The sequence below is a fragment of the Nanorana parkeri genome, unplaced genomic scaffold (genome assembly GCF_000935625.1).
Source record: "Nanorana parkeri isolate BGI_ZX_2015 unplaced genomic scaffold, ASM93562v1 scaffold1926, whole genome shotgun sequence".
Lineage (NCBI taxonomy): Eukaryota > Metazoa > Chordata > Amphibia > Anura > Dicroglossidae > Nanorana > Nanorana parkeri.
The window spans coordinates 24,291-40,563 of record NW_017308194.1 but is presented as its reverse complement, the minus strand read 5'-3'; the positions used below and the strand labels follow the sequence as shown (position 1 = coordinate 40,563).

The following is a 16,273-nucleotide window of genomic DNA, read 5'->3' as shown; positions in this document are numbered from 1 at the left end:
ATGGAAGCTGTCATGAATAATCCTATGCAGATTCTGTGCCGGGAGACGAATCCCTCGTTACTGCGAAACACCAAAACATGGTGGCAATATTGAGGAAAAACAAGAAGACAAATGACAGAAATCTCTTCTGATTTGCATGTGTAACCTGCAAAAAACTGCATGACGAGCAGAGAGATTCTTTGCACTGCATTGTGTGTCGGAGCCGTGCAGGTCGCAGGTCGCAGGTCGCAGGTCGCAGGTTGTTCGAAAGCATATATAAACTCTCTAAAATCTAATATACAATTTGACATTTTAATACCTTCAATTTCCTTCTCGATACTTTTAAATCTGCAGCTCTCGTTGAAATTATCCCCGGCGTTGTCACCATAAAAGTCTTTGCTCAGGCACTTCCTTTTATAGGGTGACAATGCTCTGCCCTTGTCTCACACTTGTGCCCCTGTGTTGTCACCATGTCACACGGACTTCTGATGAAGACTGTTTCAACACACATTACAGAGACATGGTCCCCTGTTGTCACCCTCAGAAAACTCGCCCTGAGAAGCGCCACGCAGCCATCACAGCTCTGGATTTCTGGCGGGATTGACAGGTATTTTTTGCACTTATCAAACAGATTTCAGCTGTGAGATTTCCTTGAGCCTCCGCCCCCTTCCTTGGTTTCCCCCGATCCCTCATCGACAGGCTGATGACAATTTTGCATCAAATCTTTCCATTTTCATGACATACCTTATTTTAGACCCAATGATGTCATCACTGGGTCTCTGTGCATGTCTTGCAATGCAATGCAGGCAGATCACGGCTGGTGGGAGGGGCCGGCAGAGTTCTGTACATAGCTTCCTGAAAACATCACAGCGCCCTGCCTCAGTACCACTCACAAGAGTTCTCAGCTCTGATGCAAGCAGTGGGCTGGCCCTTGGGAGGAGTCATGCAAATATCAAAATACCTTGATGGGTGGATGTCACATGTCAGTATAGAGAAGTGGGTGTTACTAGGCAGGCTGTATTTGCATAGGTGACGCCCACATGGGGGATGCTGAGCCTCTATGATTGACAGAACTGAAATCTTTTGAATGAAAGGGGGCGGGGCCAGGGGCAGTCACATTGAGGAGGCAAGAGCCAGATGATGTTGTATGCCCTCCAGCCAGGAAATGAGGCGGAGCTCTATTCGGCATGCTGCAGCTTCTAATGCACATTGTGAGAAGCTCACATAGGGCATGCTGGGATATGTAGTTCCTCTACAACCCAATCCTGCCTGTCCCTCTTCCCTGACATTATTTCATATCAGCTCTATGATATACAGACAATTAATGAGCCATTTTCTCCCAAGCTCCGCTATTGTATTCCTGCCAAACCTCGGCTCCGGCGGACGCGGCTAATCTGCTTGATTCCACGTCATTGTTTACGGCGGTGTTCACATCACAGACTTGTTAATTTGCCGCATGCCGCGTGGAAGGACTGCGAGTTCGCCGACCCCTGTCCTGCGCAGGGCGCTCAATCCGTCGCGCGAAGGTCACTAATTGTCCAAGAGTGTACCGAGCTCCCATCACTGGAAGAGAGACTACATGTGACCAGATATCAGGACCACCTACAGGGAAACCAGGATATACAATGTATCTGTCTGAGGGTGGGAAGGGGGAGGACAGGTTTGAAGGTGTAAAGGGTAAGGACAGGTCTGAGGATGTGGAGGGGAAGGACAGGTCTGAGTGTGTGAAGGGGAGGACAGGCCTGAGGGTGTAGAGGGGAAGGATAGGTCTGAGGGTGTGATGAGGAAGGAAAGGTCTGAAGGTGTGGAGGGAAAGGACAGGTCTGAAGGTGTGGAGGGGAAGGACAGGTCTGAGGGTGGGAAGGGGAAGGATAGGTCTGAGGGTGTGAAGGGGAGGACAGGCCTGAGGGTGTAGAGGGGAAGGATAGGTCTGAGGGTGTGAAGGGGAGGACAGGCCTGAGGGTGTAGAGGGGAAGGATAGGTCTGAGGGTGTGAAGGGGAGGACAGGCCTGAGGGTGTAGAGGGGAAGGATAGGTCTGAGGGTGTGAAGGGGAGGACAGGCCTGAGGGTGTAGAGGGGAAGGATAGGTCTGAGGGTGTGAAGGGGAGGACAGGCCTGAGGGTGTAGAGGGGAAGGATAGGTCTGAGGGTGTGAAGGGGAGGACAGGCCTGAGGGTGTAGAGGGGAAGGATAGGTCTGAGGGTGTGAAGGGGAGGACAGGCCTGAGGGTGTAGAGGGGAAGGATAGGTCTGAGGGTGTGAAGGGGAGGACAGGCCTGAGGGTGTAGAGGGGAAGGATAGGTCTGAGGGTGTGAAGGGGAAGGACAGGTCTGAGGGTGTAAAGGGGAAGGACAGGTCTGAGGGTGGGAAGGGGAAGAACAGGTCTGAGGATGTGGAGGGGAAGGATAGGTTTGAGGGTGTGATGAGGAAGGACAGGTCTGAGGGTGTGATGAGGAAGGACGGGTCTGAGGGTGGGAAGGGGAAGGATAGGTCTGAGGGTGTGAAGGGGAGGACAGGTCTGAGGGTGTGAAGGGTAAGGACAGGTCTGAGGGTGTGAAGGGGGAGGACAGGTCTAAGGGTTGAAGGGGGAGGACAGGCCTGAGGGTGGAAAGGGGAAGGACAGGTCTGAGGGTGTGGAGGGGAAGGACAGGTCTGAGGGTGTGAAGGGGAGGGGAGGTCTGATGTTGTGAAGGGTAAGGACAGGTCTGAAGGTGTAAAGTAGGAGGATAGGTCTGGGTGTCTGTAGATGTCTTTTCTCTGTGACACCCTGACAGAATGGGGGTATTGGAGCAGGAATGGGGGTATTGGGTCAGGAATGGGGGTATTGGATCAGGAATGGGGGTATTGGGCCAGGGATGGAGGTATTGGATCAGGGATGTAGGTATTGGATCAGGGATGGGGTTGGGCCCTTAGAGGCATAAATACACCTTTTTTATTTCCAGCCAGTTTGAATGAAATATTGCTTAGCAGAGTTCTTCTTCTTTACAGTTGCCATAAAATAGCAAATTAAAGGTTAGAAAAGGCAGATATAAGTACATTTGATGATTTGTTTTTGTTTTATGAATGCATCTATTTTCCTAGGAATGCCCCGATACCAAGTACCTATTGCTGCACTTTTAATTTCTAAACAGAAGCAGCTGCCTGAGGTCCTGCACTTGCTGAGGACCTCGGCAGCCTTCCTGTGAACCACACATGGTGGCTGTTTACAGCGCCGGTCACACATCTCCTCCTTCCTGAGGAGGAGGAGATGTGCGCCACCCGCGAGAGCCTCCGGACCCTTGAGGAGACCCTGCACAGCCCTAGCGAGACCCCACACAGCCTCCTGAGACCCCGCACAGCCCACCTGAGACCCTGCACAGCCTCCTGAGAGCCTCTGCTGGAGATATCAGGCTGTCTGCCCAGAGCAGTACAGATTATGTAGCTTCATATTATTCTGCATTGCTGTATAATGTATTGCTGGGATTTGTAGTCCTCTATAGCCAGTTACCATTCGGCATTGCTGTATAATATATCACTGGGTTTTGTAGTCCTCTAGAGCTGATGGTATTATTCTGCATTGCTGTATAATGTATTGCTGGGATTTGTAGTCCTCTATAGCCGGTTGCCACTCGGCATTGCCGTATAATGTATTGCTGGGATTTGTAGTCCTCTATAGCTGGTTGCTATTCGGCATTGCTGTATAATGTATTGCTGGGCTTTGTAGTCCTCTATAGCCAGTTACCATTCGGCATTGCTGTATAACAGATCACTGGGATTTGTAGTCCTCTATAGCTGGTTGCTATTCGGCATTGCAGTATAATGTATTGCTGGGTTTTGTAGTCCTCTAGAGCTGATGGTATTATTCTGCATTGCTGTATAATGTGTTGCTGGGATTTATTGTCTCTACAACGTGGAGTCAGTGGCAGCACTATCAGGAGCTCAGCACTTGCAGCTGCAACCAGGCCCTGGCACTCCACCACTGTCCTAAAATGATTAGTCTGTATAGTTTTAAGAAAACTGTCACATGACACTAACAGTATCGGTAATTGGTATCGGCGAGTACTTGAGGAAAAGTATCAGGACTCGTACTCAGTCTGGAAAAAATGCTGCATTCTTATATTTTACCCATACTTGGTCTTCTGTAAGCCCCTAGGCCCCGCCTCATCTTTCCTGAGTTGCCATGGCAACGTTAGGTGAACTCTTTATCCCAACCTGTCCATCTATCTCCCACCTTGACTACCTTTAGACGATCCCTTAAGACTCATCTCTTCAGGGAAACCTATCCCACCTCAACCTAACCGCTCAACCATCACGTTCTCAAACAATTCATCCCCGCGCAGCTCCCTCCTCATGTATCACTGGCCCCTCCTCTTTTAGATTGTAAGCCCTCAGGGGCGGGGCCCTCCTTACCATCTTGTCTTGAATTGTATTGTGATTGTAATGTCTTCCTTATATTGTAAAGTGCTGCGCAAACTGTTGGCGCTTTATAAATCCTGTATAATAATAATAAAATAATAATTGGGCTTTGGGGGTGCTAGGTGCAATTGGCTTTAGTGTTCCCATTGTATGTACAGTACAGAACCAGCAATAGGGAAAGTATCTCATTGCATAACATTGAGTTCTGAAATGAAATATAATGGAGGAACATTTCCAAATCACATCGGGATCTTTTTCCAGTAGAAATAAAAGTGCTTTTTTTTTTTTACATCAAAGTGACCAAAATAACAATTTTAAAAGCTAGATCTAGTGGAAATCGTTGCAATGTTCCAAAGCTCAAAAAGGTTTCTTCATCTGGCAGATTAAGAGGAAGAAGGAGCCTGTGAAGGCCGTGAAAGCTTGCAGTGGGCTTCACTATGGCTGGCTTTTCAAGTCCTCAACTTAAAGCAGACCTTGCAAGATAAAGTGATATCCAGTAAAGTCTGCGGCGCCCTCATCACCTTCTAAAAGTATTCTAGATTTTATCATAAAGGTCATGCTAAAAAGTTTGATTGTCAATTCCGTGCTTCCAACTGAGGCCCCATTCACACTGAGCGATTTATCGAGCGATTTTTGCAGCGATATCGCTCTATGTAGCTTCTCCAACCCATTTCAATGGAGCTGTTCACATCTCGTCGCTCAATATCGTTCAATATCGCTTGTAGCTCGTCGCTGTAGCTTGTCGCTCCGTGTAACATGTTTAGAGAATGCCAAAATGGTAATACAGAGGGTGTGCATAGGCATGCCAGACACCGTGTTTCCCCGAAAATAGGACACTGTCTTATATGTTGTGAAAAGCACTCCCCTCATAGTTCTCCTTTAAGCAGTGCCTTCAGGGGGACAGCAGCTGGTGAAGTATGGTACTGGAGTGCTCGCGATCACTTCGCTGGCCGGAGGGAGTCCCCTGTCATCCCCATAATACAGTATGTCCCTGCAGGCTGATACCATCTCTCCTGCTCTTCCAGTTCCCCCTCACATGCTACCACCAAACTAGGTCTTACTTTCGGGGTAGGTCTTATTTTCAGGGATACAGGGTAGGTATGGTATAGTCTGGCCAGGGAAGCCACCCTGACAAATAATACCCCCCTGACAAATAATACCCCCACCCCTCCAGATAACTGTCCCATTTATTAAATAAAAACAAGCTAAATGTCCCAAAACCTTAAATATGTGATCATTTGACACATGGGGTGTTCTTGCTTCTTCACCAGTAAGAGCGGAAGGATCCTTCTTCAAGTGTATGGTCTGTTGGCCACAATTGACCACACATTCCGGTATATTAGTAGTATTTAGAGATAAAGTATATATATATATATATTAGGGATACCGGTTTTTCGGTATCGAGTACAGTTATTTTATTTTCTTACCGAATACCGATAGTCCCATTAAGGAAGCCGGTGTGGCATGTAATGACTCCCCACCCGGCTTCCTGATTAGCCGGGAAGCTGGCTCTAGCTCCACTCTCCCTCGTCACCAGGTGACGAGGAAGCTTGAAGCTGGCTTTCTAGCCAATCAAGAGCCTAGAGGGCTGGGTAATGACTCGCCGTCTGGCTTCCTGATACCGTAAATTCTGGTATCGTGAAAAGTTTCGGAGCGTTTGAGCCGGTACGAGTACTCGCCCAAATACTTGTGTTTGCACCAATACCGATACTAGAATAGGAATACAGATTGCCTTCCTGTCTCATCATCTCCATAACATAGTAGAGAGGTGCTCTGTAGCTCACAGAAAGAGAGCTGGGAACAATGTGACTGATAACAGTCAGCACAGGAAAAGAGCACAAGAAGTTATCAGCCCACAATATTTCTGGCAGGATCAACAGGAGTCATTTGCCAGTCTGATAAGATAGAGGAAGGGGTGGGTCCCTGCTCTGAGTCATTCAGCAGTCTTATAAGATAATGGAAGGGGTGTGTCCCTACTCTGAGTCATTCAGCAGTCTTATAAGATAATCGAAGGGGTATGACCGTCCTCTGAGTCCTTCCCCAGTCTTATAAGATAGTGGGAGGATTGTGTCCCTCCTGTGAGGCATTCACCAGTCTTATAAGAGAGTGAAAGGGGTGTGTCCCTACTCTGAGTCCTTCACCAGTCTTATAAGCTAGTGGAAGGAGTGTGTCCCTCCTCTTAGTCCTTCGCCAGTCTTATAAGATAGTGGAAGGGGTGTGTCCCAACTCTGAGTCCTTCCCCAGTCTTATAAGATAGTGGAAGGGGGGTGTCCCTCCTCTGAGTCCTTCCCCAGTCTTATAAGATAGTGGGAGGAGTGTGTCCCTCCTGTGAGGCATTCACCAGTCTTATAAGATAGTGGAAGGGGTGTGTCCCCCCTCTGAGTCCTTCCCCAGTCTTATAAGATAGTGGAAGGGGTGGGTTCCTCCTCTGAGTCATTCTCCAGTCTGTGTAGCCTGATCTCCATGCCATGACGGTCTGCTTTTCCTGAAATATTCATACCTAGTATGTTTTATTCACCTAAATAAAATAATAATATCCTAATAAATAATCAGAGACGGAAACTTCCTGTCGCGTCTGCACATTTCTGCTTCCCCCATGCTGGAGATATTCTGTAACACCTGAAGTGATACAATGTAACAGAACGAGGTGTCTCTCCGTCCCTGACCCCTCTCCCTCACCCCCGCCCTTCATCTTGGCTTTGCCGAGCCTCCATTAACGCCAAGCGCTGGAGGGGCTCTCGCAGGACTCCACCACTTGTCATCCCGGTTTAATAGGCTTCTCCAGGCTGTCTGCTAATGCAATCCATCCCAGGCTGATACCACGTCTACTGCGCGACATGTCAGCACAGGCTCCGCTACCCATTTATTCCCACCGTGCGGCGGCGGCTGCTCGGGGGCTGCTGATGGGCTGTTAGTGTATAACAGACTGGAGAGCCATCAATTCCTTAAAGCGTCGTGTCGCCGAGTATACCGGCGGCATCCGTCTCCCCTTCGCTGCACAAATTGATAAAAATGGCGCTTCACCGCGAACGCAGCTTTATCTTATCCCAGGAAATGACCGGCGTCTCAGCTGTCCCTCCGTATTATTGTCTATCACGGTGGGAAAGCAGCATCATGGGACAGGGAAGGTTTCGGGGGGGGCTAAAAATAGCATGAGGAGACCTAACGGAATTCTGCTGTCACTGTGAGATACGCTCTGGTACTCTCAGCACTGAGGGGTTTAGTCCTGCCTGAAATTTTAATGCTGTACTCCAGGTAAACAGCTGAATGTACAGTGGAAATCAGAGGCATAACTAGAAACCTCAGGGCCCTGCTGCATGAGGTTTCTAGGGCCCCAGTGCCTTGGTGATTACCAGGGTAGTGCATGTGTGTAGTCCCAGAAGGCAATGTTGGCGCCTCGGAGGTTACCCTGGTAGGGCATGTGTGTAGTTCCCGAAGGCAATGTTGGCGCCTTGGAGGTTACCGGGGTAGTGCATGTGTGTAGTTCCAGAAGGCAATGTTGGTGCCTTGGAGGTTACCGGGGTAGTGCATGTGTGTAGTTCCAGAAGGCAATGTTGGCGCCTTGGAGGTCACCTGAGTAGTACATGTGTGTAGTTACAGAAGGCAATGTTGGCATCTTTGGAGGTTACCTAAGTAGTGCATGTGTGTAGTCCCGAGATGACATGTAAACGAAGAATCGGCTGCCTCACTCTACATTTAGTCCTGCTTGTACAAAGCAGAACTAAATGTAGAGAGGGCAACTTACCGCCCGACGGCCGGAACTTCCCCACAAGGACACTGCTGCCGCCCTCTGCGCCAATGCCGCCCGAGACCAGGCCTCGGTGGCCTTGTGGGAAATCCGGGCCTGCCTTTAACGTGCAAAAGAGGAAGGGGGCTGTGCCAGGGAATTGATTCTTCCTGGAGTAGTCAAAGTTCAAAGGTACATTCAAAGTATACAAAAAGGCATTGTAAAAAAAACCCACTGCAAGTCAGCATTTAAAGTCATTGATTTTTCTGTGCTGCTACCAGCATTTTTGATGTTGGTGACAGGTTCTCTTTAAGGTTTCCCTGACTGCTCACTAATCTTATGTCTATCTTTTGGCCTGCAGGAGGATGGGCGTGTTGATGTCCAAGAGGCAGACGGTGGAGCAGGTTCAGAAGGTCAGCATAGCAGTGTCTGCGTTCAAAGACGGGCTGAAGGACCGGCCGCCCAGCAAGAGGAAGTCCGAGGGCTGCATCCGGAAAGGGAGCAAAGCAGATGTTCTGGACAAGGTCCTAGAAGAGGAGAAGGATGGAGCTGACTCAGATAGCGACTCCCCGTGCCAGTCCCAGCCTTGGCAGGACAACCCCATCAACCGAGTAGCCTGGGAGAGACTGCGAGATGGCAAAGGAGTAGAACCCGAGGAGTTCGATAAAACCAAACGTTTCACCCCACCGGCCTTCATCAGACCTACTCGGGCTTTGAATGACGATGATCCTCCGGAGATCAGCCTGGAGCAGCGAGAGGAGGTGAGGAGAACTGGGAACCAGGGGCGGATCCAGAGTCTATTCTCGGGAGGGGCACTGCCAGAAAATTAAGTTTTGCTTACAGAACGGTTAATATTTTATTTAAGACGGTTTCCCGGCCAACCACAATTAAGCCGGCCAAACATGCAGCCGGCTTCCCTGGCAATCAGGAAGCCGGTTGGCATGTCATTACCCGCTGCCGGCTTCCTGATTACCCGGGAAGCCTGCTCCATGCCAGTGGAAGCACCGGTATTGGTATTCAGTATCGGCGAGTACCAAAAGCAAAATATCGGTACTCTTACTTGATACCGAAAAACCGGCATTGGTGGATCCCAAGTTTTGATGAAAACTATTTTTTTGTATTGGGATGAGTAGATTGTCATGAAGGGCAAGTAGATTCGGCCCCCGCTTTAGCCCTTGGGCAAGTCGTTTTTAAAAAAAAGTTTCCTCACCCCTGATTACACAACAATGCAGAATACCATCAGCTATAGAGGACTACAAATCCCAGCAATAATACATTATACCGCGCAATGCAGACTGCCAACAGCTATAGAGAACTACGATTCCCAGCAATACCATTATACAGCAATGCAGAATAGCATCAGCAATAGAGGACTACAAAGCCCAGCAATACATTATACAGCAATGCAGAATAATATGAAGCTCTGGGTTCTCCGCCTGATGTCTCCAGGGTCTCAGGAGGGTTGTGCAGGCTCTCAACAGGGGTCCAGAGAGTTTCACAGGTGCGTGTGGGTGCAGCAGAGGCGGCTCCCTAATTAGGCTCTCAGTGGCCAATGCAGACTGTCAGGTGATCAGTGCAGGCTCTCTGCTGGTCAGTGCGGGATCCATAATAATTAGTGGTGGCTCTGTGGGAGCTCCCTGGTGATTAGTGGGGGCTCTGTGGTGGCCAGTGGAGGCTCCCTGGTGGCTAGTGTGGGCTCCCTAGTGTAGGCTGACCATTCATCCCTGATTTCTGGGGACAGTCCCCAGATTTGGGATACCATCCCCTGACAAATGATGTCCCCGGAAATATAATGACCGAGTGCCCGACTTTTTAAAGGGGGTGACACCAAAATGACTGTCAATCATTTTGGTGTCACCCCTGCAATGGTGGAAAGGATGCACACCGGCACTCCAAAGCAAGTTCAGTACGTGTTTATTAACTTACTAGTTGCAAGTAGAACACTTTAAACAACGTTTCAGGGTCTCATCAGGCAAACAAGTCTGCAATGGTGTCACCCGGGTGTGGGCCGCACCCCCCTTCGTGACACCACTGGCTAGCAGTAAGGCAAGATTGGTGTGAATTTCCCACATATCCTGTCTCTCTATCATGTAAATATTAGATATTAGAGTAGCCAATACTAGAGTAGCCAATACTAGAGTAGCCAATACTAGAGTAGCCAATACTAGAGTAGTCTATATAAGAGTAGCATATACTAGAGTAGTCCATATTAGAGTAGCCAATACTAGAGTAGCCAGTACTAGAGTAGTCTATATTAGAGTAGCCAATACTAGAGTAGCCAATACTAGAGTAGCCAATACTAGAGTAGCATATACTAGAGTAGTCTATATTAGAGTAGCCTATATTAGAGTAGCCAATACTAGAGTAGCCAATACTAGAGTAGCCTATACTAGAGTAGCCTATACTAGAGTAGCCTATACTAGAGTAGCCTATACTAGAGTAGCCTATCCTAGAGTAGCCTATACTAGAGTAGCCAATATTAGAGTAGCCAATACTAGAGTAGCCTATACTAGAATAGCCTATACTAGAGTAGCCTATACTAGAGTAGTATATACTAGAGTAGCCTATACCAGAGTAGCCTATACTAGAGTAGCCTATACTAAAGTAGCCTATACTAGAGTAGCCAATACTAGAGTAGCCAATACTAGAGTAGCCTATCCTAGAGTAGCCTATACTAGAGTAGCCAATATTAGAGTAGCCAATACTAGAGTAGCCTATACTAGAATAGCCTATACTAGAGTAGCCTATACTAGAGTAGCCTATACTAGAGTAGCCTATACTAGAATAGCCGATACTAGAATAGCCTATACTATAGTAGCCTATACTAGAGGAGCCTATCCTAGAGTAGCCTATACTAGAATAGTCTGTACTAGAGTAGCCGATACTAAAGTAGTCTATACTAGAGTAGCAAATACTATAGTAGCCTATACTAGAGTAGTCTATACTAGAGTAGCCTATACTAGAGTAGCCAATACTAGCGTAGTCTATACTAGAGTAGCCTATACTAGAGTAGCCTGTACTAGAGCACACTATACTAGAGTAGCCAATACTAGAGTAGCCTGTACTAGAGTAGCCAATATTAGAGTAGCCTGTACTAGAGTAACCTATACTAGAGTAGCCTGTACTAGAGTAGCCTATACTAGAGTAGCCAATACTAGAGCACACTATACTAGAGTAGCCAATACTAGAGCACACTATACTAGAGTAGCTGATACTGGAGTAGCCTATACTAGAGTAGACTGTAGTGAAGTCATCTATATAGAGTGGGCTATGCTAGAGTAGTTTATACTAGAGTACACAATACTAGAGTAGCCTATACCAGAGCAGGCTATACTAGATGAGCTTATACTAAAGTAGACTATACTAGAGCACCCTATAGTAGGGAAGTCTGTACTAGAGTAGTCTGTACTCATGCAGCATGCTCGTGTGGAAGCAGCGGTCTCTTTGGAGAGGTCTGACATCCTTCCTACTCATTCAGAGCTATTAGCTGAAGGGTCAGGTTTTGCCCGAAAATCAAACATGCCAGGTTCGAGTTGAACCTGAGCCCAAAGCTCATCACTAGTGCTGAATGCATAAAAGCTGACAAAAAAACATGCTCACAGGAGTAGAGAGCAGTGACATATCCTCATCTGTCTGCTGCTGCTCCTTTACTGCCCAGTCATAGGCCAGGGGAAGGGCAGGTGGCCCAGCTGCATAGCTTAACTGCAGTAGAGAAGTCAGGTCACCGACAGGGCTGTGATTTCTGGCAGGGCTGTTAAAATCTCAGGACTGAATGGAGAAATACAAATTATTCGTCAGGTTGAACAGATTCAGATCGGCAGGTAGAACATATCTGTGTAGTTACCAGTTGGCCTGGAGTTCATTTGTAATATTGAACAATCTGTCCTCAGATATCGAGCTGAAAGACTGCGTTTCATTCTGACGTTTTGGGCTCCCGCTAACTCTATTTAATGGCACGCCGAAATGCGTAATTATACATATTTTTTTTATTGTTTGTTCTTACAACGTTTCTCTCTGGCTGTAGAAAGTCATTTCACGTCGCTCATGCTCGGCTGGGATAGAGCGGCGCTCGGTACATAATTCATGGCTGTGCCGGCTACTTCCAAAGACCTCATCCATAACTCAGCACTTAGCGGCTGGAGACGGCACCGATCAATGCAATAACAATTTGTATCAGAAACCCGAAAGCTCAATATTCCATCTTAACAGTTCGCAGCCCGTAGCTCAACAAATGACATTCGATTAGTCAAACATTCCAGGTAGCTGGCCGTTAACCCCTTCCTGGATGGGACATCATATCGCTGTAGCAGTGACTGGTCTTTATTACAGGTAACACCAAGTCTCACACTGGGCAGGTCTGGAAGAAATACACACAGCTCATCAAGATTCAGGAAGAATGCCCATGACTCTTGTATGAGGACAATGTTTACTCATCTTGAAGTTCAGCTCAAAAAAGACCCTGTCAAAAAAAAAGCCATTCATGTAAAGTGTTAATAGTGACCCTTCTCATTTAGCCCGTGCTACTGCTACCCAGCTACAAAAATCTTCTGCATCTGACACTTCTTGGAGTGCTGAGTGTCTATGAGGGGAGGCCAATAAGTTCTTACCCTCACCATGATGTAGATGTGCTAGGGATCTGACATTTTGCAGTTCCATAGGTGGATATCTTAGTAACAGGCATGCCATTTTTTTAGGTCATGGTAAATTATAGTTAGAGCCAAGAGAAATGGAGTAAGTGTCATGACCGGACAAAGTTCAATACCGAGCCGTGATTAGGTTGCTCCATCTTCAAGGGAAATGTGCCCATAAAATCCATGAAGAGATGTCCGCTGTGTATGGAGAGGATTGTCCATCATATGAGACTGTCAAACGATAGAAGAGAGAATTCAAGTGCGGTCGCACAAATATACAGGATGACCCAAGGGAAGGTCGTCCGTCAACTGCCACGGAACCAAGTGCGGTGGCGAAAGTTGAGCTCGGTATTCAACTTTGTCCAGCATGACACCTACTCCATTTCTCTTGGCTCTAACTATAATTCCCCATGACCTATAAACACAAAAATTGGCGGCATGCATATTACTAAGATATCCACCTATAAACCTGCAAAGTTTCAGATCCCTAGCACATCTAGATCATGCCAAGGGTAAGAACTTATTGGCCTCCCCTCGTACATCCTCCACTATGCTCAATTGTTCCTCCTGAGTCCTGTAGTTGCATAGGGGCTGGTGGCTGGTTGAAGGAACCATGGTACTCATCATAGGCATTCAACACTCCTGAAAGTGTAGAATGCTGTCGACTTTCCCTGAGGCTTTACTGCCTGAAAACAGCAGAGTTTTAGACCTTCCACCCACCACACGTAGGTATTCAGCGTCATCTATTGCAGGAGCAATGCTTTGGATTTTTTTGGGGGGGCGCAACAGTGTCGTTTACAGCCCCCTTCAAAACCCATCAGCATATACTTTCCTTTTCTTTGCTCTTCTGTGCTTCCATTTGGCACTGGGAGTTGAAAAGAAATACCCAGTACTTCCATCTATGAAGGAGCAGGTGAATCAGCCTTGTGCCAACATTTGGCCAATCAGCTCTGTTACATGAGTTTGTATGTTCCCCCAAAGTTCTCTCTGCAGGAGTTTACATGTTCCCTTCAAGGGTCTCTCTGCAGGAGTGTGTATGTTCCCTCAAGGCTCTCTCTGCAGGAGTTTGTATGTTCCCCAAGGCTTTCTCTGCAGGAGTTCGTATGTTCCCCAAGGCTTTCTCTGCAGGAGTTTGTATGTTCCCCAAGGCTTTCTCTGCAGGAGTTTTTCTGTTTCCCAAGGCTCTCTGCATGAGTTTGTATGTTCCCTTCAAGGGTCTCTCTGCAGGAGTTTGCATGTTCCCTCAAGGCTCTCTCTGCGGGAGTTTGTATGTTCCCTTCAAGGCCCTCTGCAGGAGTTTGTATGTTCCCTTCAAGGCTCTCTCTGCAGGAGTTTGGATGTTCCCTCAAGGATCTCTCTGCAGGAGTTTGGATGTTCCCTCAAGGGTCTCTCTGCAGGAGTTTGCATGTTCCCTTCAAGGGTCTATCTGCAGGACTTTGCATGTTCCCTCAAGGCTCTATCTGCAGGAGTTTGGATGTTCCCTCAAGGGTCTCTCTGCAGGAGTTTGCATGTTCCCTTCAAGGCTCTCCCTGCAGGAGTTTGTATGTTCCCTTCAAGACTCTCTCTGCAGAAGTTTGTATGTTCCCTTCAAGGGTCTCTCTGCAGGAGTTTGTATGTTCCCTTCAAGACTCTCTCTGCAGGAGTTTGTATGTTCCCTTCAAGACTCTCCCTGCAGGAGTTTGTATGTTCCCTTCAAGACTCTCCCTGCAGGAGTTTGTATGTTCCCTTCAAGACTCTCTCTGCAGGAGTTTGTATGTTCCCTTCAAGGGTCTCTCTGTTGTGATGACATGACACCTCTGTTACGCTTTCCTCGAAGAGCAAGTACACAGACAACATGGAGTAAATCTCATCACTGGACTCTTTCGCTATTATAAGAATTTCGGCCATGTTTCAATGCACAGATGCCTCCCTAAAACACAAAGACCAGTTTTACGTGAACATGATATATTGCTGTACAATGAATATGACACTATATTTTTTTTTTTCATAGATCTCCAACGATGAGATGTGTGAGATTTGTGAAGTGTGGACCGCCGAAAGTCTCTATCCATGCCGGATCTGTTCTCGGGTCTTCCATGATGGTTGTCTGCGCCGGATGGGCTACCTGCAGAATGACAATGCACTTGAGGTCACGGAAATGGCGCATACAGAGACAGGATGGAGCTGTTACTATTGTGTAAGTAGATCTTTATTTTCTATGTTTCACATAGCGCACATAGCGCACCATCCGGACTTTGATCTGGCATTATGTGGTTTGCTTTTGAAGGTTTTTAGGCTGTAAATAGAAAAGGGTAAACAGACTAATCTGTACGTTTCGCCTGCTGACAGAAAAACACAAAGGACATCATTATGGAATTTTGAAAGCCCCTTGATTTCTGCTGGTTGGATGAAACTTTGATGGATTTTGGTGAATTTGTTAAATTGCTTCCTAGATACGGTTTCTTTCTATAAGACAGACCCGGAGAGACAGAGCGGAGGGGCTACATGACTGGGGGGAGGAATAGTCCCGGGAGAAAGAGTTAAAAATAAAATGGGAATAGCTGCTCTTACCTGATTGGACGTGGGGGTCAGGTGTCAGGGAGGAGCCGCATGGGAAGGATCTGCAAGGGCTGAGGGACGTCCTTTTCTGGAAATCGACAAAGGAAGCAGGTTGTCCCACCCTCCCTCCCTGGATTTTGTAGTTATGGGGTTTGTGGGGTTCTTTTGTCACGGCAGCTTGGCGGGTTAGGGGGTCTTTGGGGGGTCTACAAAATCGGAGTTGATTACAAAATGGGGGGCCATCAGCTGGTATGGGTGCTTCCCCCCTGTTGGTGTCTGGATTTGTCAAGGGCGGGGGCCTGGCCCCTTGGGAACATTGAAGTAGTAAGTGTCCTCGAGCTGGTTGTGGTGCGGCTGGGGACATGGGTGGAGTGTTAGGAGAGGCCTTTTTGGGCTGTTGGGCACCAAAAGACCCTTCTCACGTCAACAATTGTTTACAGTATTATTTGTGGTCAAAGCCCCACTGATACGTACCCAGGAATCGAGATGATGGACCTGCCTACAATGACCTGAGGTGTGCCGTGGTCACTATGGTCAGTATGCAAAATATGGGGGCATACTCAAGAGTAAAAGGTAACTGAAAAAGGGGGTGAGGTGGGTGGGATGATGCCCACGAGCCGACAGGTGAGAGTGGGAGACGGAGCAGTTTAAATGTGTGGGGCTCCTCCCACAAATCCGGCTAATTAGCCTACCACTTGTGTATATTATTTGGTTTATTACTTTTGGTTATTGTTAAAGTTGTTTGGTTTAATAAAAGGGCTGCTGTGGCCGGTGAAATCCATGTTGCGCAGTCCGTGTGTTTATTGGGGTTTTAAAGGAGGGAAAATTGACGAATCCATCAGTGAAGTAGGTGATACTATAATATCAACAAGACTCTACGATTTCTCATACCTAATCTTTCAGCTAAAAAGTGAAAAGTTCCGTCATAGAGGCACTTTAGGCCTTCATGGAGTAAAGAGAGGCTTATTTGTGGCCCCTGACATAAACGTGGGGCCACACAGTATA

General features: G+C 47.5%; 1 protein-coding gene across 1 annotated transcript in view; it reads left to right on the top strand.

Annotated features, from left to right (window-relative positions):
* The window catches only part of LOC108800127 (PHD finger protein 24-like), a gene marked incomplete at its 3' end in the record, with an annotated part of 82,489 nt that overhangs the window by 58,136 nt on the left and 8,080 nt on the right, over window positions 1-16,273 (top strand). The window contains exons 2-3 of the mRNA XM_018572074.1: window positions 8,461-8,860; window positions 14,721-14,996. Coding sequence (XP_018427576.1) covers window positions 8,465-8,860; window positions 14,721-14,996 — 672 coding nt within the window. The remainder of the gene's footprint in view (window positions 1-8,460; window positions 8,861-14,720; window positions 14,997-16,273) is intronic.